Source organism: Canis lupus, chromosome 1, assembly GCF_011100685.1.
Source record: "Canis lupus familiaris isolate Mischka breed German Shepherd chromosome 1, alternate assembly UU_Cfam_GSD_1.0, whole genome shotgun sequence".
Classification (NCBI taxonomy): domain Eukaryota; kingdom Metazoa; phylum Chordata; class Mammalia; order Carnivora; family Canidae; genus Canis; species Canis lupus.
The window spans coordinates 71,491,358-71,512,693 of NC_049222.1; the positions used below are offsets into that span (position 1 = coordinate 71,491,358).

A 21,336-nucleotide genomic window follows, 5' to 3' on the forward strand; every position below is an offset into this window, starting at 1 on the left:
TTTTGTTTTATACCATTGTTCAGTTTAACTATCCTTATACTCAATTTTGTGTTAAATGAACAAACAACTCAGTTTAAAGATGGGGAGGGACTTGCATCTTAGTCATTTTGGGGCACTATAACAAATTACCATAGACTGCATGGTTTAAACAACATTCACTTCTCAGAGTTCTACAGTCTAGGAAATTCAAGTCAAAGTTCTGGCAGATCTGGTGTCTGGTGAGAGCCCACCCCCTTCCTGGTTTGCAGATGGCTTGCAGTCTTCTTGTATCCTCAGATGACAAAGAACAGAGAGGAAGCAAACTTTCTCCTATCTCTTCTTACAATGTCTCTAATCTCATCCCCAATTACCCCCCCCCCCAAAAAAACCCACCTCCAAATAATAATTATTACACTGGGGATTAGAGTCTCAAAACATGAATTTTAGGGAGACACAAACATTCAATCTACATATCAACTTGAATATACTTCTCCAAAGAAGACAGACAGATAAGCTGACATACAGACAGATAGATAGATAGTCAAAAAGCACAAAGAAAGTTGTTAAACATCTTTGGTTATTACAGAAATGCAAATCAAAACCACAATGAGATACCACTTCACATGCACTAGAATGGGTATAAGGAAGAAAGTAAAATAATAAGTATTGACAAGGATGTGCAGAAATAGGAAATGTGTGCATTTCCACACATTGCTGGTGGAAATGTAAAATGGTACAGTCACTATGGAAAATGCCATAGCAGTTCCTCAAAAAAATAAACATAGAAATACCATATGACCTAGAAATTCTACTACTACATATATAAACAAAAGAAATGAAAGCATATGTCCATGCAGAATCTTGTACATGATAGCAGCATTTTTCATAACAGCCAAAAGGTGAAAACAATCCAAATGTCTATCAAAGGATGAATAGATAAGCAAATTGTGGTATTTACATACAATAGAATTATTTCTCAGCCATAAAAAGAATGAAGTACTGATATATGCTACAACTTGGATAAGCCTTAAAAACATCATACTAAATGAAATAAGCCAAGCACAAATGCTCACAATTGTAAAATGATTTCTTTTACACGAAATATTCAGGAAAGGCAAATCCATATAGACAAAAGGCCAATTAGCAGTTGCCAGGGAAATAAAGGTACTTACTTCTGGGGTGATCTGTGCTGATGAAAAATTTTGAAACAAAGAGAGATGGGAGTTGTGTAACATTGTGAATGTACTCAACTTGTATCTTTAAAATGATTAATTTATGTTATGTGAATTTCATCTCAAAAATTTTTTTTAAATTATAACTTACAGTTTTATGAGATACATTTGTGCATTTAAGGTATAATCAGCATTAGTTTAGTTCTTGAAAAAACTTAAAAAAATGTAAAATGTCAATCTAATACATATCAATGATTCAATAAACAGGAGCTATTTTTGTTAGCATCATTCTACCAAAATAAGGAGATAATCTTATCTCGATATACAATCTTGTATATTGCAATAAATTAAGTAGACTTTTCAACAAATTCTGTCATCTAAGATTATAAAATAATGTTATCTAAGATTATAAAATAGTTATAAAATAATGGTCAAAACTTGTGCTGATTTTTAAAATATTTTTTTTTTAGTTTCAAAATATTCTAAAAAATTTGCATTCCTAACCCATATTATGTAAGTCAGTGTAATGCAGGAGTTATGGCAAATACCTTGGAGTTTGACCAACCAGTTTTATACTAGTTATGTGACCTTGGGCAATTTACATGATGTATCAATAAATTTCCATATTTTCATCCAAAAAATGGGGGTAATAATGCTTAATTAACATAGATGCTTAACAGAAAATGCTGGTCACAGAGCCTAACATAGGGATCATTAAATATAAACTATAACACATGATTACCTAATCTAACTTAAAATTCATTAATGCATTCAATAAAAACATATTCAAATTCAATAAAAACCTATGACACATCAGGTACTATGCCAGGTACTGGAGAAGTTTAGATGAAAGACTTATTTGTATTCGCCAGCAGTTTGAAATCCAGTTGATTTGGGGGTGGAGCACAGTGGGAAAAGAGAGGAGTTGAGGAAGCATGGCTGAGGAAAAAAACCAATGAGCAGAAAATAGTTATTCAGCAAGAGAATGACATGAGCAAAATGGCTGATGCAGAACTCAGACTAAAGGAGGCAGAAAGATGTTTCACAAATGACAGAGTTCAAGCACTGGACAATAATGAAAAGTTTAGGCAAATGGGTATTGACTAGAATCAGACATGAGGAAACTCTACAATGAGGGAAATGTTCCATATTTTATTAGAGTGTATATATATATATTATATATATACAAGTTAAATATACAAAACTATATAGTTTAGATCCATGCATTTTACTGTTTATAATCATACAATTAAAGACAGAATCTCTATCTCTCTCTCAAACACACACACACACACAGATACTTGGGATACTATATGACAATTTAAATGACACAATATAAAACCCAATCTATTGCTTTCCTCTTAATTCATCCATGGATTGTTTCATTATAAGAAAACTATATGCCTAATTATGAGAATTCATAATTCAATCTGTTAACCTATCCAAGATGATGAGAATCTTAATTTTAACTTAATTTGTCAGATTCCATGAATTTGAGAATTCTGGAAAATATTGGGAAATTTTAATAAAAATCTAAGATTTTGCATTCATTCCCATTTTAATTTCTTAGTCCAATTAAAACTAAAAATGAAAACAGTAGATGAATTATTGGTGTTAAACACATCATGGGCAGAAACACAGGGAAACCTCTAGGGGATAGATACATTCATTATCTTGATTGTGGTATTATGGTTATCATTTCTTGGGTGCATATTAGCAAACCATACACTGCAAATGTATGCACTTAATTGTGTATCAATTATACCTTTAAAAAGTACATCAACAAGGGATTCCTGAGTGGCTCAGTGGTTGAGCATCTGCCTTTGGCTCAGGTCACGATCCTGGGATCCTGATCAAGTTCCACATCAGGATCCCTGCAGGGAGCCTGCTTCTCCCTCTGCCTATGTCTCTGCCTCTCTCATGAATAAAAAGTACATAAATATACAAACATTTATATACACCTACAACCAACAAGTCTGCTAAAACTAGTAAAATTGACAAAATCAAATTTTGTCAGAATATGGAGCAACCATAATTTCATACATTTTTGTCAAGAATGAAGAATGGTACAAACACTTTAGAAAAGATTTGGCAATTTCTTATACAACTAAGAACACATCAGTTTATGACTAAGCAATTCCATTCCTAATTATTGACTCAAGAAAAATACACAAAAGATTGTTCGAGTTCTTAACAGTTTTATTTATAAAAACTAAAAAATGGAAACAGCTCAGGTGTCCATTAGCAGGAGGATAAACAAAACAGCATCTATAAAGGAATAGTACTCAGCAATAAAAAGGAACAAACTACTTATGCAATCAGTAAAAGAGAGGAGTCTCAAAAGAAGTCTTACACAGAGTGCATGTATGATCCTATTTATATGAAAAGGCAAAACTAATCTATGATATAAAAAAGCACAACAGTGATTGCCTCTTGGGGATGGTGGGAAGACCAGGAAGAAATAGAATGATCTTTTCTCTTTTTTTTTAGATTTTATTTATTTATTCATGAGAGACACACACAGAGAGAAGCAGAGACACGGGCAGAGGGAGAAGCAGGCTCCATGCAGGGAGCCCAATGTGGGATGATCCCGGGACTCCAGGATCACGCCCCGGGCTGCGGGCGGCGCTAAACCGCTAAGCCACCTGGGCTTCCCAGAATGATTTTTTCTTGAGTTAACATTCTATATCTGGAAATGGTTTATTTAGCTTACACAGAAATATGTACTGGTCAAAACTCATGGAACGGTGAATACACTTAAGATTTGTGCATTTCATTGTAAATTTTACTTCAAAATGAAAAAAAAATTATAAATAAATACTGACTACCTAATGACACTTATTCTCAAGTATTTGGGGATAGGATATTCTAACGTCTGCTACTTTAAAATGCAACAAAACATGGCTTGATGGATGGATAGGTAAGTGACACAGCCAAGTATGACATTTTGAAAGAATCTAGGTGGTAGATATATGGGTATTCATTGTACAATTCTTCCAACTCTTATATATGTTTGAAAAGTTTTATAATAAGATCTTGGGGAAAAATCAGTTTTTAAGAGTAGTGATTCCATTTTTTGCACATTTATGTCTGTGTATTCATGGGCCTGCATATATGATATATACGCATGCATGTTTATATATATGTTGTAATTTCAACTGCTCCTTCTCAAGCAGCTAGAGCCTTCCTATTCACTTAAAAAATATTTAAGTTCCTCCTATTCCCAAATGTTACAAAAAAGAAACTGCTTTAAAATCTTCCTTTAGCTACTACTAGCTCACTTTTGTTCCTTTCAAAGCCACATTTCTTTTAAATCTTTTTTTTTTTTAAGATTTTTATTTATCCATTCATGAGAGACAGAGAGAGAGAGAGGCAGAGACACAAGCAGAGGGAGAAGCAGGCTCCATGCAGAGAGCCCGATGTGGGACTCGATCCCGGGACTCTAGGATCACACCCTGAGCCAAAGACAGATGCCCAACCGGTGAGCCACCCAGGTGTCCCTCAAAGCCACATTTCTTAAATAGGTAAACATACTTCTCATATCTATGCCTTCACCTATTTTATCTGGCTTGTGCCCCCACCCTAATTCCAGTAAAATAGCTCTTGTTCAAGATACCAATAATTTCCAATGTCACTAGATCAAGTGCACTTTTAAAAATCCTCATCCCTTAAAGAATATAAAATATTAAATTAACTTATTTTTTTTAATTTATTTATTTATTCATTTATGATAGAGAGCGAGAGAGAGAGAGAGGCAGAGACACAGGAGGAGGGAGAAGCAGGCTCCATGCTGGGAGCCCGACGCAGCACTCGATCCTGGGACTCCAGGATTGCACCCTGGGCCAAAGGGAGGCGCTAAACCACCAAGCCACCCAGGGATTCCCTAAATTAACTTATTTTAAAATTTGAAATGAGGGAAGCAAACTTTATTTGGTACATAACCACATTTTTTATTATGGTCAAGTTAGAATGTGAGAAGGGGAAAACTTAAGGGATGACATCAGAAAAAAGGGGGAAAATGAATAAGATTATACTGCAGTCCAAATGGTGAATGTCAATGGTAATAAATGCCAATAGTAAATTTTCATAGACCATTTTCATCTAATTCTACTGTTTTGAAAATCTACTAAACTCATTAACTATTGTCCACATTTCTTCAAATGGTTTAGTCATTGTATTTATAAAAGTTTCATCTTAAATGATCTCTCAAGCTCCCTATTTATGTAGAAATTATTCTCTGAGCTATAAGAATAATAACCAGAGATATAGATCTCCAAGGATCAGAAAAATCCAGCTAAGTATCACAACTAGCATAGAAACTATGTCCTAATCTTCAGAAGATAAGCCCTCAAGACTTTCAAAGCACATTCATAACATAATTGAAAACCTTCCAATGATTTTGGTGTATCAGGTAATATAAAATTATGAGGTAAAATCACTTTAAAACTATACATCATAAAATAAAGGGAATTCCTTTATAAAATGGACTTCAGAGATGAAGGCTAAATTTGAGCCTTATACATGCATAAGAATTTGAATTGTTTTTAGTAGTCTTAGTGGGAGGAGATTCCCAACTGTTCCCAAAAAGGTCACTTTTTGTAGCACCTTCATGTTTCTGATTTTGCAGATTAACAGGTGTTGGCTAGTCAAAGAAGTGTGGCAAAGGACAATCTAGCACAGGCAAAAACAATAAAACTATATGTAAAGACAATGGCAGAAGGGCTTTATTATTTATTTTCCTCTAGTATTCATCCATATACCTTGGTCACAGATGATAATTTCCTAAAGGCTCCTTTCTTTATTTTTGCCATTTATTCTTCTGAGAAAGTAAATGTGTGTATTCCACAATTATTTATCACCTTCAACGTGCAAGCCTAGAACTATGTGCAATGCCTGGGCTTAAAGGGACAAATGGTATGGCTAATGGTGATACACTATGATTATTGAAAACTTGTTTTTTTACTCTAGCCTTTTACATCAGAGCTTTACACATAATTGCATTATTAGACTATTTTTTTTAAAGATTTTATTTATTTATTAGAGAGAGAGAGTGCACACACACATGTGAGCAGGTAGAGGGACAGACGCAGACTCCAAGCTGGGCACAGGGCTGGATCTCACAACCCTGAGATCATGACCTCAGCTGAAACCAAGAGTATGACCCTTTACCCCCTGTGCCCCTCAGGCACTCCTAGACTATTTTTAATGCTAAAATTAATTTTTCACTTAGTGGGACACCTGGGTGACTCACCTGCCTTTGGCTCAGGTCATGATCCCAGGGGTCCTGGGATTGAGTCCTCCATTGGGCTCCCCATAAGGATACTGCTTCTCCCTCTGTCTATGTCTCTGCTTCTGTGTCTCTCATGAATAAATAAACAAAATCTTTTTAAAAAAATGTTTTTTCACTTATCTTTGAGTTCCATTAACAGTCATAAAGAATAAAATAGCTTAAGTTCAATTATAATGAAGGAAACACAGAAGGATTTAATAAAAAACTTGACAAACACACCTGAAAATCCAGAGTGACTATATAATATAAAGTCTAGGTTTAACTCCAATCTTTTAAATTGCAAACCTTTGTGACAAGCAGCTTCTGACAGGGCTCCCAATAATCCCTACCTGTTGGTATACACAGCCTTGCTTAATCTCCCCCCCTTGAGTAAGAGTTGAACCTATCAACTTGCTTCTAAAGAAGCAAATATGGCAAAAGTGAAGGCTGTCTCCTGTGATTAGGTTACAAAAGACCATGACTTCCCTACTACTTGTGTTCTCTCTTGCCCTCTCACGCTCTCCCTAATGAAGCACGCATGCTGCCATATCATAAGAAACTCCATTAACAGGCCCATGTAGCAAGGAACCAAGGGAGGCCTTCACCGATCAACAGTCCACAAGAAACTGAAGCCTCAGTCTAACAAGCCACAGGGAACTGAATGCTGCTAACAACCATGTTAGCAGCATTAGCAGAAAGGGAACCTGCCCTAGTCCAACCTTGAGACAACTGCTGCCTTGTAAGAGGCGGAGCCAGAGGACCCAGTTAACCTGTATCTGGATTCCAGACGCACAGGAACTGTGATATGATAAATGCATACTCTCATAAGCTGCTAAATTTTGGAGTAATTTATTATACAGCAATAGATAACTAACATACACATTCTCTGAAGAAAACCATATAAATATACAAATTCTGGCACACATTGTTAGGAAGCTTCTTTGAAGTCCACCAGTGGAACTCCTAGTGATCCAGCAATCCCAGATTAAGAAACTTCTAATATGATAAACTCTAAACAATATACACAAAAGGCCAGCAAGAAATCAATTTAACCATGCTATCTATGTAGCTTAATAGATATCAGAACATTTTCCTTCTATGCAGTATTGCTAAGAAAGTTAAACTACTTTAAGTAATAATTGATATCTTAGTACTAGTGCTACAAAGGTAAAATCAAGCCAAGTTATACTAGAACATTATTTTGAATAAGATATTCCACAGATACTAAATAAGTGCTGAGGACGAAATAATGACTACACACTATCCTGATTTTGAGGACTTTCCTGATCAGTGGGTGAGAAACACACACACACACAAATAGCTACTATAAGAGTTGGGAGTACAAACAGAGATTTGTATATCCACTCACATACATAATAAAATAGCTATCATGAATTTTAATCATAAAGTAATTAAAAGAAATACCTGTACTGTTTTTCCAAGTCCCATGTCATCACCAAGAATACATCCTTTTCCTTGGATGAAGTGTGCATAGAGAAACTGGGCTCCTTCCCTTTGGTAGTCTCTCAAATATCTGTTAATAGTATAAGGAATAGAGTCTCCATCTGCAGATAATGGAAAAGCTACAGCAGATGATGGAAATTTTCGGCCTGGGAAACAAGGTTTTTCCAAATCTTCATCATCAAATATAAAATTCCTGGAGCAATTTTTAACAGATTTTACTTCTTCAAGTCTTTTAAGAGGTACTTTTCCTTCTTGAAAATCTGAATATAAGACGATTGCAAATGACTTCCCATTTTCATCCACTATGATAGATTTTATGCTTGCTTCACAAAGTGTCTCATTATCTGGAGAAGGCGCAAGACATCTTTCTCCTGGATGCCATATGTCTGTAATAATAGAGAAGAAAATAAAATTTCCAAATTTAACTTATAAAGTAATCCCATATTTATCCACTGCTATGAGAAAAAAAAAATGTACCTCACACAAATACCCTTTCCAAATTACTGAAATAAGATAAATTATAACACGTATAGATAGCCACCTAAAATATATTATCAGGTGTTCTATTATCACAAGCAAAATAAAGGGTATATAATTTATTACCAGTGGTTCTCACCTTGGCTGTATATCATAATCTCCTCATACATGCACTACCTCTACTAATTATGATTAAGTGGATATGGGCCATGGGCACCTGATTTTATTACTTTGTTTGGTGGATATTGTTGAATTCAAAGGACCATTCTGATTCACAGCCAGGGTTGAGAACCAAATTTAGATATTCATGATGATTCATGAACATTATGTATATTATTCATGATACAATAAACTAAGAATCCTCTAGACAGCAATGCTTTTGTGATTCTCCTGTCTGCTTTTTTAGTTATCCCATCTCCTTTCTCTGGAAACGGCTGTTTCTTCTTATTGTCAATATCACTGCTTCTAAACTGTTGCTTGATTTGTATACAACTAATCAAGGAAATTTCCAATTCAACCAGAGTGAAAAGTGGCAGCTTTGTAATGGCTTTTTTCCCTTCTATGTCTTGAAGTGTTGCAGTTCTTTACAAAGAGATGAATTCTAAGATCTCTTTGTGCTAAAATTCTATCATTCTTTGAAACATCTGATCTCTTTCTATTTATGTATTTGTCCTGTGATTAATTGTACAGCTTCCTATTTTTTTTCTATTCAGAAAATAGGAGGAGGGAGTATCTTTAGGGCATACAACTAGTGTAATTAAAAGATACCAATAGAGGAAATTAAGTAAAAATAATTTTCTAAATGGAAATTCTTATAGCAAGAATTCCAGAGGAATTGTATAGCTACAGATATAAAGAATACTAAGAATTATATTTCTCATATATTTCTTTTTTTTTTTTTTAATTTTTTATTTATTTATGATAGTCACAGAGAGAGAGAGAGGCAGAGACACAGGCAGAGGGAGAAGCAGGCTCCATGCACCGGGAGCCCGATGTGGGATTCGATCCCAGGTCTCCAGGATCGCGCCCTGGGCCAAAGGCAGGCGCCAAACCGCTGTGCCACCCAGGGATCCCTCTCATATATTTCTTATTGAGATCAGATGATCACTGGTAGTTTCTTAGGTCTTTCTGATGATTTCTCATTAGGTTTTTATAACATTCGTGATTTTTTTTTAAAGATTTTACTTATTTATTCATGAGAGACACACAGAGAGAGACAGAGGCAGAGACACAGGTAGAGGGAGAAGTAGGCTCCATGCAGGGAGCCCGATGTGGGACTCGATCCCAGGTCCCCAGGATCAGGTCCTGGGCAGAAGGCAGTGCTAAACCGCTGAGCCACCCGGGCTGCCCTTAGCATTCATGATTATAATATGACTAGTATATCTATATTCTCAAGCACGAATAACTCATTATGCTATTAAAAGTACCATTTGAGCCTTAAAACCTGAAGTAACCCCTAATTTTGTTTCACATGATTTGTTTGCCTATCCAGAAAATGTCTTCCAATTTTTAAAGACTTAAGTCATTAGTGTGTTTATTATCCAACATACATGGCTTTTTTTTAAAAGACTTTATTAACGAGAGACACAGAGAGAGGGGCAGAGACACAGGCAGAAGGAGAACCAGGCTCCCTGTGGGTCCCCGATGTGGTACTCGATCCCAGAACCCCAGGATCATGCCCTGAGCCAAAGGCAGACGCTCAACCACTGAGCCACCCAGGTGTCCCTCAACATATATGTTTTAACACCCATTACCTATCAAATACTGTACCATACAATAGGTATAAAATGGAAAAAAAAATGTCAAAAAATGATAATGATTAAACCTTGATCAGCACTAGTCTTTCCAAATCTCATTAAATGGCATCATCATCTAGTCAACTTTTCATGGTAGAAAATCTTTAACCAGCCCTTATTCTTCTTTTTATATTACTCCCTATATCCAACCCATCAGGAAGTCTTGCTGGTTCTACCTCAAAATGTATAACTTTCCTCCATCACGCTACCACCTCTCTAAACTGTTGGCAAACATTTTCAGTAAAAAGTCAAATTTTAGTTATTTATTACTTTAGTCTTGCAGGCTATACAATCTTAAATATCTTATACAAGCTTATATATCTTAACCCTTATAATACAAAAGTAGGGACAGAGAACCCACAAACAAATGGGCATGGGTGTGTTCCAATAAAACTTTATCTACAAGTGTCAGGCTGGATTTGGCCCCGGCTCTTAGTTTGCTGTCCTCTGCCCTAAAGCATGCCAACTTTGATTTCTTCTTAAATTACTGCTATAAACTTCTAACCATTCTCTCTGATGCCACTATTATCCCCCTACAATCCATTTTACACATAGCAGCAATACTACTTAAAAACATAAATCATTGGGGCGCCTAGGTGTCTCAGTCGGTTAAGCACTGTACTATTGATTTTGACTCAAGTGGTGATCTCAGGACCCTGGGATCAAGCCCTACACTAGACTCTATGCTCTGTGGAGTATCTGCTTGAGGATTTTCTCCCCTGGCCCCTGCTTGCATGCACTCTCTCTCTAAAATAAATAAATAAATCTTTGAAAATAATAAAAATAAAAATTATTGGTAAATCTCTAATTTAAAATCTTCCAATAGTTAATCCACTGCATAAAGAATTAAGTACAAACTCCTTACTATGGCCTATAAGCCCCAGTATGATCTGCCAAAACCTACTTCTCCAACTTAATCTGTCAATTTTTCCCTGTACTCAAACATGTTAAGCAGGTTCTCTCAGCTGTTTTTGTCATTTCCTCATCTTATTTAAAGTAAGGTACCCTTTTATTCTGTATCTCAGTATTTTACTGCCTCCATAACTCTTATCACAATGTTTAGTGACTATGTCTACTTGTTCTTTTTTTTAATATTTTATTTATTTATTCATGAGAGAGACAGAGAGAGGCAGAGACATAGGCAGAGGGTGAAGCAGGCTCCCTGCGGGGAGCCCAATATGGGACTCCATCCTGGGATTCCAGGATCAGGCCCTGAGCCAAAGGCAGACACTCAACGCTGAGCCAGCCACCCAGGCGTCCCTGTTTACTTGTTTTTATCTCTTTCCCACTAGAGAGTAAATGTATTTTTCAAGTTTTATTCCCAGCACCAGCACTCGGTAGGCACTCAATAAAGTGCTGAATTTATTAACAAAAACACATCCTTGATCTCACAGATCCTGGATGCTAAAAAGTTCCCAAACACGAAATTGTAATAAGTGCTTCGGAAGATGAGAACAAAGCGCTATGAAAAAGGAGTGTTGAAGAAGCATAATTTAAAAGGGAAGAAGATCTAAGAAGAGTATCTCTGAGCACACAGCATGTGCAAAAGCCCTATGGGCTTCACACAACAATTTTTGGAAATCTATCTGATTTCTTAGTTTGAATAACTTCTAGAACTAAACAGATTCAGTTAAGTTTGAGCAAAGGCTGGAGTCTCTCTGTATCAAACTCTAGAACAAATAGCTTAAAGTGGGAGGATTTCTTGTGGGATTGAATGGAGGGTCCTCTTTAACTGTTTCCTTTCCTCCTGCATTCCAAACTGGCCTCCTTGCTATTCCTCAAACACGGCAAGCATGCTCCCACCCACGACCCCGAGCTTTCTGTTCCTTCCATGAACACTCTCTCTAAACTCCCAAATGACTGATCTTTTACTTCATTCAGGTCTCTCCTCCAATGGCATCTCCTCAGAAGTGTTTTCTCTGAACACTGAATCTAAAATAGCACTCCCTGTAACTCTTCCTTTACCCTACTTTATTCCATTTTCAAAGAAAAATATGAAATATCTGTTAATGTTTATCTCAACTTAGTTCCCTTAGGGCAGGGACTTACTTTGTTCACTGGTATATCCTGGGCACCTAGAACAATATTTGAAACTCAAATACTTGTAGGACTAACAAATATTTATATATAGCTAACATTTGGAGACTTACATGTGCCAGGCGTGTGCTTTATTTAAGACTCACCACCATCCTTTCAGGACTCCGTTTAAGTAATATTGTTAGCTCCATGTTACAAATGGTGAGACAGATAAAGATTAACCAACTTGCCCATGGTTATATGGCCCATGGTAAAATGGCAGATCCTCAGTTTGAACCAAGATATCTGACCATGCTGTACCATACACACATGAGTAAACAAGACCCTGGAACTGAGCCCTGCCTCTTTTAACTGACGTATGAGCACTGCAGTCACTACAGTCTCCACTCAGCAGCTTTACTACTTACTTCACCTGCCAGGCTTCTATGGGTATTTACATTTGTGATCCCTGTATTGTAGTGTCATCAATTCCTAATCTTCAGAGTTGAGGTTTGTTACATAAACCTCTCTAAACTTTAGCTCTGAGTTCCTCATCTATTTAATGAGATCAATACCTCCCTCCAAGAAAAGCATGTAGATAAACAATCAGCATATTGCTGGGCACAAAACAAGTCCTCAATATCTGACAGTTTCTATTATGTCACTTTTAATCATGGAAGTTATTAATTTGGGGGCAAGAAGGCATCCCATTTGGCTTGGGGCAGATAACCACACCTTCCCTAAACCCTCTCTTGAGGACCCAATAAAGGTGAAGTCTAAGCTCTTTGTGTAATAAAATAAAGTGAACCGAATATCTCAACCTTTATTCACCTATATAACAACAAATTTCTCCCCTTCGCTAAGAACTAGGGCATACGAGGATAGAGAATAAACACATTTACTGAGTGTTTACTTCGGACCAGAAGCCGAGTCACCTAAGTGCTTTGCATAAACCATCTTATTCAGTAATCACAATGACCTCAGTTTTACAGATGAGGAAATGGCCCAAAGTTTCTCAGCAAGTGGCTGTCGGAGCCACACTGGATCCAGTCGGCCTCGGTCCAGGTTCTCAACACTGACTCCTGAGCTACTGGTCCAGGCTCCAGCCGTCACTCAGCAGAGCCACAGGTTAAAACCCCGACCCCTGCCCCAGCCCCAACGGAAAGGGCAGGAACCGGTCCAACCCAGCGCAGTGAAGACAGCCGTGTGGGCCGAGAGGCGCGCTCGGAGCGTGTACCTTTGCCGGCGTTTTCCGAGCGCAGCTTGGGGGCAGAAGGATCCATCCGGCCAGGGGGAGGGGCCGGGCAGCCTGGCGGCGTACCAAACGCGACCGGCGGCGGAGGAGGCGGAGGAGGCGGAGGGCGAGAAGACTGAGTCCAATGCCGCTTCCTGCAGCACTGAGTACATCGCCCCGGAAGCGCGGCGCCAGCGGGCGAGGGGGAGCACAGGTGGAGCCCGAGAGGCGGCGTCCAGGGCGGAGAGCGCTGTGAGGCTGCTAGGGCGGCGCTCACCTAGTCGTCTCGCGTTCCGCTGGGTGGGACAGCAAGCCAGCAATTGGACCCCTCACCCTCCCTCTCAGACTCGGCCCTACATCTACCTTCCCCGCGACTTTCAGCTCAGACGCAGAATATCCCGCGAGATCAGCCTCCTGAACTGTCACCGGCATCTCGCGATAACACAATCTCGGCTCACATGGGCGGAGCCATCTTCCTGCCATCTTTACCGCGGGAAACCGGTATCACAATGTCTTCGACAGTTGCAAGTATCGCGAAGCTTGATCTCGCCCGCTTGCCTGGTGCGGGTTTTGAGGAGGCAGAGAGACCCTAAGTCACCTTCCGGCGTGCTCTAGCTGCGGTCTTCTAAGGGCTGACCTATGGCTGGAGCCCGTCTCCGCGGTGGTGGCCCGCTGGCTGCTATTGGGTGCTTCCTCCCCGGAGCGCGGTCCGGGGGGCGCCACCCCCACCCTCCCGAAGCCGGCGCTGCAGGACCCCCACGGGACGCTGGGTCAACTGTGCGCTCTCGGGGTCACACAAAAACACACGGTCCTAAATCAGGTCTGCGAGTGCAGATAAGCAATACGTGCCATAAGTAGAAGAGAAAGGTAAAAATACAATGGGAATTGAACGGGGTTTTTTTGTGTTCCATCGACAGTTACGGCGATTTGTGTGACGGGCTGTTTTTGTGAAAGCATCGCCAGAACTGCACACACTACTCACGGGTTAGTAGATATCTGATACCTTTCCAGACCTTCCTTATACGTCGATTCATCCATAAGTGGTTTCTGCACCCGTTACAATGTTTTCACATACTGTAGGATGTTTCATTGAGCTAGATTTGCTTGAATGGGCATGTACTGATTTCCTATTGACGCTGTGACAAATCACTACAAATTTTAGTGGCTTTGAACGGCACAAAAGTATTAGGATACACAAATTGATTATTTTACAGTTCTCTAGGTCAATTCTTACTTGGGTTTCATTAGGTTAAAATCAAGTAATTGGCGGGGCTGCGTTCTTTTCCAGCAGAATCCTTTCCTTGCCTTTCTACACATTGCCTGGCGCATGGCCACCTTCTTTCTGTCTTCAAAGCCAGAGTTGTCGCCTCTCTCTGAGCCTGACCTGATCACATCTTCCTCAGATTGGAGCAGGGTAAGATTCTTTAATCTTATGATCACATTGGGTCTACCTGAATTATCCAAAATAATCTTCCCATTTGAAGGTCTGTACCCTCAGTTACATCAGCAAAGGCCTTTTAGCAGGTAGAGTAATATATTCATGGGTTCCAAGGATTAGGATGTGAACATCCTCGGGGGCTCATTATTCTGCCTATCAAAGGGTTTAAATGAGGAAAACTATGTTTATTTGCCCTGCCAATAGGTATCTATTCTTTTAGAGATACTAAAAGTTATCAGTATGTTTTCATAGAATCCTTCATCTAGAATGGCACTTGTTTCTGTTTACCAACAGGTATAAACTTTGTCATCCACTGTGTGTGAGATGCTGGCCCTCACACATGGTTGAGAGGTTATGTCATTTAACCTAATTGCTTCAGCATCTTCACCCATGACAGCAAAGAGACAAATGACAGTAATCTACATAAAAAAGTATTGTAAGAATTAAACAGGGTAAGTAAAACACCTGAAACAGGACCTGGTTGAGGAAGGAATACGTGGATTGCTATTACTGTTGTTATCAATGGAATGCATCCACTTGAAAGTTGCTTTATGCATAATCATTACTTCATTTTAGTATTTTGGGTAATAGTTGGTAGTACATTATTGCTTAGATTAGAATCTTAGACTGCATCCTAACTTAAAGCACCATGAATTGTAAAGCATATTATTTAGGTACAACTGAAAGAAAGAAAAAACTGCTCATTATATAAATTATAACTTGATTTTTAACATGCATCCTGATACTGGAAATTTTTAAATATAGGGGAAAAATCTGTTTCTTGGAATTGATGTTTTACTTGAACTCTGTTCACATCATCTCTAAAATCAATGGCAATTGGAAATTTCAGCCAAGCTTACTTTTTTCTTTTTAGAACTACCAGAAAAGTTTGTTTTCCTCTACTAAAATAATGAGTTGTATAATACTGTCTTATTTTTTGGGAAGTCTACTGATTTAAGACCTTGATTTTTATTTTTTCTTAAAGGTTTTTTTGTTTGTTTTTGTTTTTGTTTTGTTTTTTGAGAGAGAGAGAGGGAGCACGAGTTGAGGGTGGGACAGAGGGAGAGGGAGAAGCAGGCTCCCAGCAGAGAGCCCAACATGGGGCTCGATCCCTGGACCCTGGGATCATGACCTGAGCTAAAGCCAGATGCTTAACAAACTGAACCACCCAAAAGCTTGATCTTTAAAGGCTGACACCTAAATAGATGTGTTAAAATCAGAAGTAAATTTTTATTTAAATAAAAGAGGGGCACCTGGGTGCCTCATAAAAGTGGGTGTCCTCATATAGAAGAAAGGGCTGGATATGTCTTCATACAGAAGAAGGGGCTGGAGAACTCTGTGGTATCCTCTTAAGAGCACTGAACCTATTCATGAAAGCTCCACATGTATGTATGTCATCCCATTGGGTTTTAGGATTTCAGCATATTAATTTTGAGGGGATACAAACATTCAGAAAACTTTGAACTCTGAAATTTTTAAGTTAGATGACTTTAGGTTGTAGCATTTCTCCCTTGATACAATGTTCCAGCCACTGTGTCAAGGGGAAGAAAGGAAGAATGAAGAAGAGATGAGTAAGAGCAAGGTAGACACTGTAGAAATAGATGTCACCTTTATCAATAAATAATCTATACTTTAGAGTTTAAAAGGCAACATTATTCAACAGTATAAATACACTTAACATGAACTGTACACTTAAAAATGATTAAGAAGGTAAATTGTGTGTGTGTGTGTGTTTTACTACAATTAAAAAAACAAGACCAAAAACCTAGGTCAACAGAAGAACAATTTAAAGCTTGAGCCAAATGTAATGAAAGACATGTAGTGAAGGGCAGATTAGTGCTAGATATGTGATGATTATTACATCTTGAACCTTCACCAATGCCATTTTACTTCATAGACTCACTGAACATTAAAACTTGAAGAAATCTCTGAGGTCCTCAATGCAATTCTCAAAGATGATAAGATAGTAAGAGAAAGGTTGGTCTCCCAAAATCACAAATAGCAAATAACAAAATCAGGTTTAGAACATAATTCATCATTCTCATTCCAATCTGATAGGTGTATAAAAATATTCAATAGAATATATTTTAAAATTTGAAAAATTAAAACCTATGATTCTGTTTTTTTGTAATATTCCATATCTCATGTCATGTAATAAGCATAAAAATCCCGCAACAAAACACCAAGACCTGCAGGTTGAAATACTTTTATAAAAATACCCAAAATGTGTTGCTGAGCAAAAAAAGAAAGAAAGAAAAAGGTAAAATATTCATAAGCCAGAAAGGAGGAAACTGAAAACCAGCTTACTAAGCTGACACTTATTCCACTACTGTCCTAGAGGCATTTGCCCATCTCAGTTACAGAAGAGGTCTGAGTTTTACCTGTCTTGTGAAGACAGAAGGCATGGTGTTAAGCTCTCACAAGGTCACAAATTGGAACTGAGACCCTCATTTGAAATCAGAAGGCCTGAAAGGCAACACCCTCAGTGAAATCACTGGGTAAAAGCAAATCTGGAAAGCAGATATGGGGGAGGATGGAGAAGACAGGACTTGTCTCTCTTGGCACATCCTCTTTGGGCAGGGCTGTGTGTGTATGTATGTATGTGTGCCAATTTCCTTTACCATTTTGAAACCACCATGTCCTCAAATGAATTTAGGACTTGAATTCACATGACCTGTATGATCTAGGAAACCCCAAGCCAAGATAATAATATAATGTCAGGTTAATCGCATCCATGTTGGAAGAAGGAAGCAAAGCTTATCCTCTCTAAAGGAAAACATGTTAAAACAAAGATTCCTCAAAGTTTCCAAAGATAAATCCCAAACAATTCACAATTCAAAGACTGCAAAACATGCACAAAACAAGCCACCATGAACAAAAGCCAGCAGGGAAAACATGCAACAGAAATAGACTCTTAGTAATTCAGTTAATGGAAGTATTAAATACAATTGTTTATGTGTATTTAAAATATTTACTGATATTTTTGAAAATGGAACTGAAAACCTGAAGAGAAAAGACACTGTCAAAATAAATAGATTTATTAAAAGAACTAGAACTTCTGGAAATGAAAATCATAATTATTGAAATTAAAAACTCTAGCGCAAGTTAAACAGCAGATTAAACACACCCTAATAGAGAATTCACGTACTGAAAGATCTAAAGAAATGATTCCAAATGCAGAGCAGAAAGTCAAGTAGATGAAAAATACAAAAGGTTAAGAGAAATGGAGGGTAGAAGTGAATTTCCAGAAGTAATGAATAGAGAGGCTGAGGGGGAAAAAAAAGAAATGACTGCTGAAATCTCAGATTGAGGAATCATAGTGAATTGAGTATACACAAAAAATAATAGTAAAATAAATTAAAAATAAAACAATACTTATATATAAACTATATATATATATATATATATATCTTGATAGATACATTGAAGTAAAATTACAGAATCAACAAAGAATCTTGAAAGTAGCCATTAAAAAGACAAATTAATAGAGCACCTAGGTGACTCAGTTAAGCAGCTGACTCTTGATTTCAGCTCAGGTCATGATCTCAGGGTCCTGGGATGGAGTCCCATATCTGGCTCCATGTTCAGTGGGGAGTCTGCTCATGGATTCTCTCCTCATCTGCCCCTCCCACCGCTCTCTCTCTCTCTCTCAAATAAATAAATCTTAAAAAAGATTACCTATCTAGAAGAGAATGACAATTTAACTGATAAAAGTTAACTAACAACAGTTAATAGTAACAAGAAAGCCAGGATATAATGGGATAGTAACCTGAAAGTGCAAAGAAAATAGCTATTAACCTGAATTTTTTATAGTCAGCTAAGCTTTAATAAGAGCAAAATAGGAGTATTTTCAGACAAAACTAAACACACCAATGGACTCTCACTCCAAGACCTTTTTAAGGGTTTTAAAATAACCCCAAATGATCTGAAATGTAAGAATGATTAAACCTAACAAAATGAACAATAATTGACCATAAAACTATAATAACTGGTGATATAATTTGGATATATAAAAATAAAGGGAAATTAAAATATTGGACAGAAATAATTTAAAAATGTGATATCAGTGGAAGGCTAAGGTGTTTGAGCTATTTCTGTTGGAAAAGAGAACAGTAGAGGTAATTTTTACTAAGCAGAGTCTTCACATTAAGTGGCAGAGTATATGTAATGGAATGAATATTAAAAGTATGTATGGTTTCTTAATAAAAATGTGGATAAAAAATTCAATACAAGATAGGAAAGGAGAGGAATAAAGCAAAAACACAATAACAGAAAACACAGAATAGTAAAAGTTCTTGTATTTCAGTAAAAGTAACGTATTAAAATTTTCTGGTAAAAGTGACACTCAGATTGGGCGAAAATTAAATCTAGCTGCATGTCACTTACAAGATACCCAACAAAATAAAGGCAAGGTTGAAAATAAGATAAAAAGATATAACAGAGAAATAGTAGAAAAAAAGTTTAAAAAGCTAAGAATATTAACATCAGATAAAACAAGCTTTAATGTGAAATGCCTTAAGTATCAAGAAATTAAGCACATAAATGGTGAACGTCTTAGTTTGCAAGGGAGGTACAAAGTTTTCAACTTAGTACCACTATTGACAGTCCCATTTGCTTCGACATGGATGTAACTGGAGGGTATTATGCTGAGTGAAGTAAGTCAATTGGAGAAGGACAATCATTATATGGTTTCACCCATACGAGGAATATAAAAAATAGTGAAAGAGATTATAGGGGAAAGGAGAGAAAATGAGTGGGAAAAATTATAGAGACTGAGACAAAACATGAGAAACTCCTAACTCTGGGAAATGAACAAGGGGTAGTGGAAGGGGAGGTGGGTGGGGGGATGGGGTGACTGGGTGACGGGCACTGAGGAGGGCACTTTACGGGATGAGCACCGGGTGTTACACTGTATGTTGGCAAGTCAAACTCCAATAAAAAAGATACATATATATTATGTGTGTGTGTGTGTGTGTGTGTATATATATAAATAAAAGTAAATTAAATAAAATAAAAATTTTAACAAAACCAGTTCCAAATATATGAAGGTTGTCCGAATTTCAAGGGATAAATGATAATTCCACAACATGGCAGGAATTTTTAATAGTCTTCACAGTAATTATAAGACTAAAAATAGAATTGAGCCACACAATTAAGAATCTTGATCTAATAGACATATATAGAACACTCCATTCTATTGTTAGAGAATGAACATCTTCACAAGCACATAAGGAACATCATAAAAATTTACCATGAACTGTGTCATAAAGCAACTCTGAATAGCTTTCCATCAGTCTGATTCATACAGATCATGTTCTGTGATCCCATGAATTAAGTTAGAAGTCAACATTTTAAAAATATTTTTAAGGGGCACCTGAGTGGCTCAGTTGGTTACAGGTCTGCCTTCAGCTCAGGTCATGATCTCTGAGTCCTAGGATCAAACCCCGCATTGGGTTCCCTGCTCAACAGCAAGTCTGCTTGTCCCTTTCCTTCTCCCTCTGCCTCTGTGGTCTCTCTTGCTCTATCTCTCTCAAATAAATAAAATCTTTTAAAATATATTTTTGAAAGATTATATGTTTGGAAATTTAAAAACACTTCTAAATAACTTAGGGGTCAGAGTTTTTAAAAATCATGATGGAAATTAGAGAATAATTGTGAAGCGGAGTTAGAAATACGTTTTTAGGCTCTCAGCTGAAGTCCTAAAATGACAAACCTCACATTTTAATATAAGATAGTCTTCTATATAAGATTTCCAAAGGAAGTCACCAACTTAGATTTTATGATCCTAATGCCTCATCTACATTGAGGATATAAAAGGTTTGGTTGAGAGGGATTAGAAGATGGTAATGGGAGATTAGAGGAAGAGATGGATAAGGCTATTGTAGTGCTAAATCCCACATTTCAAGAGGAGCAAAAGAGGCTTTAGAGGGATCACTTGGCAAGTTTAATACATATTCCCTAGAATTTGTGGGATATGGTGAGCCATTTGTCTCAAACCTTAGAAGTATGAACGATGGGAACTCTGGCTGGCTAACTGCTCTGAAGTAAGAAAAGCTGATGCGTTGGGGACCACCTTATAAAGAATGACAAAAGGATGCACATTTCCGCAGGAGCAGATGTGAGTCTTTGGTGAGAGAAAGCCAGCAGAAACTTCAAGATGACCCTAATCAGGGATCTGGATAGCTGGATGCCTAGGGGTAAAGTACTGACTGACCACAGGAAAGCATCCTGGAAAAGAAAGATGTTTAAGGAGAGCCTGTGCAATTTCATTGCAGATGAGTAAGTCCTTTCCTTTTCCTTACTTTATCTCCTTTTCCCAGGATTGATCCTGGAAGAGTCAGAAGCAGCCCAGTAAGTAGGGGAGGAAGGCAGAAACATAATTCTTATAAAAGAAGCAGTCATCCCTATTTTTTTCACTGCACACAACTCACCTGTAGCAGATATGAGCTCTGGTAGGGAAGAAGTCTGAATGAATATTGAAATCTTGTCAT

General features: G+C 37.5%; 2 protein-coding genes across 30 annotated transcripts in view; one reads left to right on the top strand and one right to left on the bottom strand.

Annotated features, from left to right (window-relative positions):
• Positions 1–13,826, bottom strand: part of ERCC6L2 (ERCC excision repair 6 like 2) — a 124,779-nt gene extending 110,953 nt beyond the window's left edge. For 3 of the 5 annotated variants that reach the window (XR_005353948.1, XR_005353949.1, XR_005353950.1), the window contains exons 1-2: positions 13,411–13,826; positions 7,846–8,270 (exon numbers count right to left, since the gene is read on the bottom strand). Coding sequence is in view for 2 of the 5 variants with exons in the window: in XM_038526849.1 (XP_038382777.1) it covers positions 7,846–8,270; positions 13,411–13,456 (471 nt within the window). In the remaining 3 variants the exon portion in view is untranslated. The remainder of the gene's footprint in view (positions 1–7,845; positions 8,271–13,410) is intronic. The other 2 variants (XM_038526849.1, XM_038526848.1) reach the window with 1 other exon arrangement.
• Positions 13,163–21,336, top strand: part of LOC111096340 — a 30,045-nt gene continuing 21,871 nt past the window's right edge. For 14 of the 25 annotated variants that reach the window (XR_005353956.1, XR_005353957.1, XR_005353967.1 and 11 more), the window contains exons 1-5: positions 14,036–14,227; positions 14,325–14,391; positions 14,699–14,821; positions 15,140–15,297; positions 20,956–21,124. Coding sequence is in view for 5 of the 25 variants with exons in the window: in XM_038526851.1 (XP_038382779.1) it covers positions 13,174–14,022 (849 nt within the window). In the remaining 20 variants the exon portion in view is untranslated. Of the gene's footprint in view, positions 14,275–14,324; positions 14,392–14,695; positions 14,822–15,139; positions 15,298–20,955; positions 21,125–21,336 lie in introns of all 25 variants that reach the window. The other 11 variants (XM_038526851.1, XM_038526852.1, XM_038526853.1 and 8 more) reach the window with 6 other exon arrangements.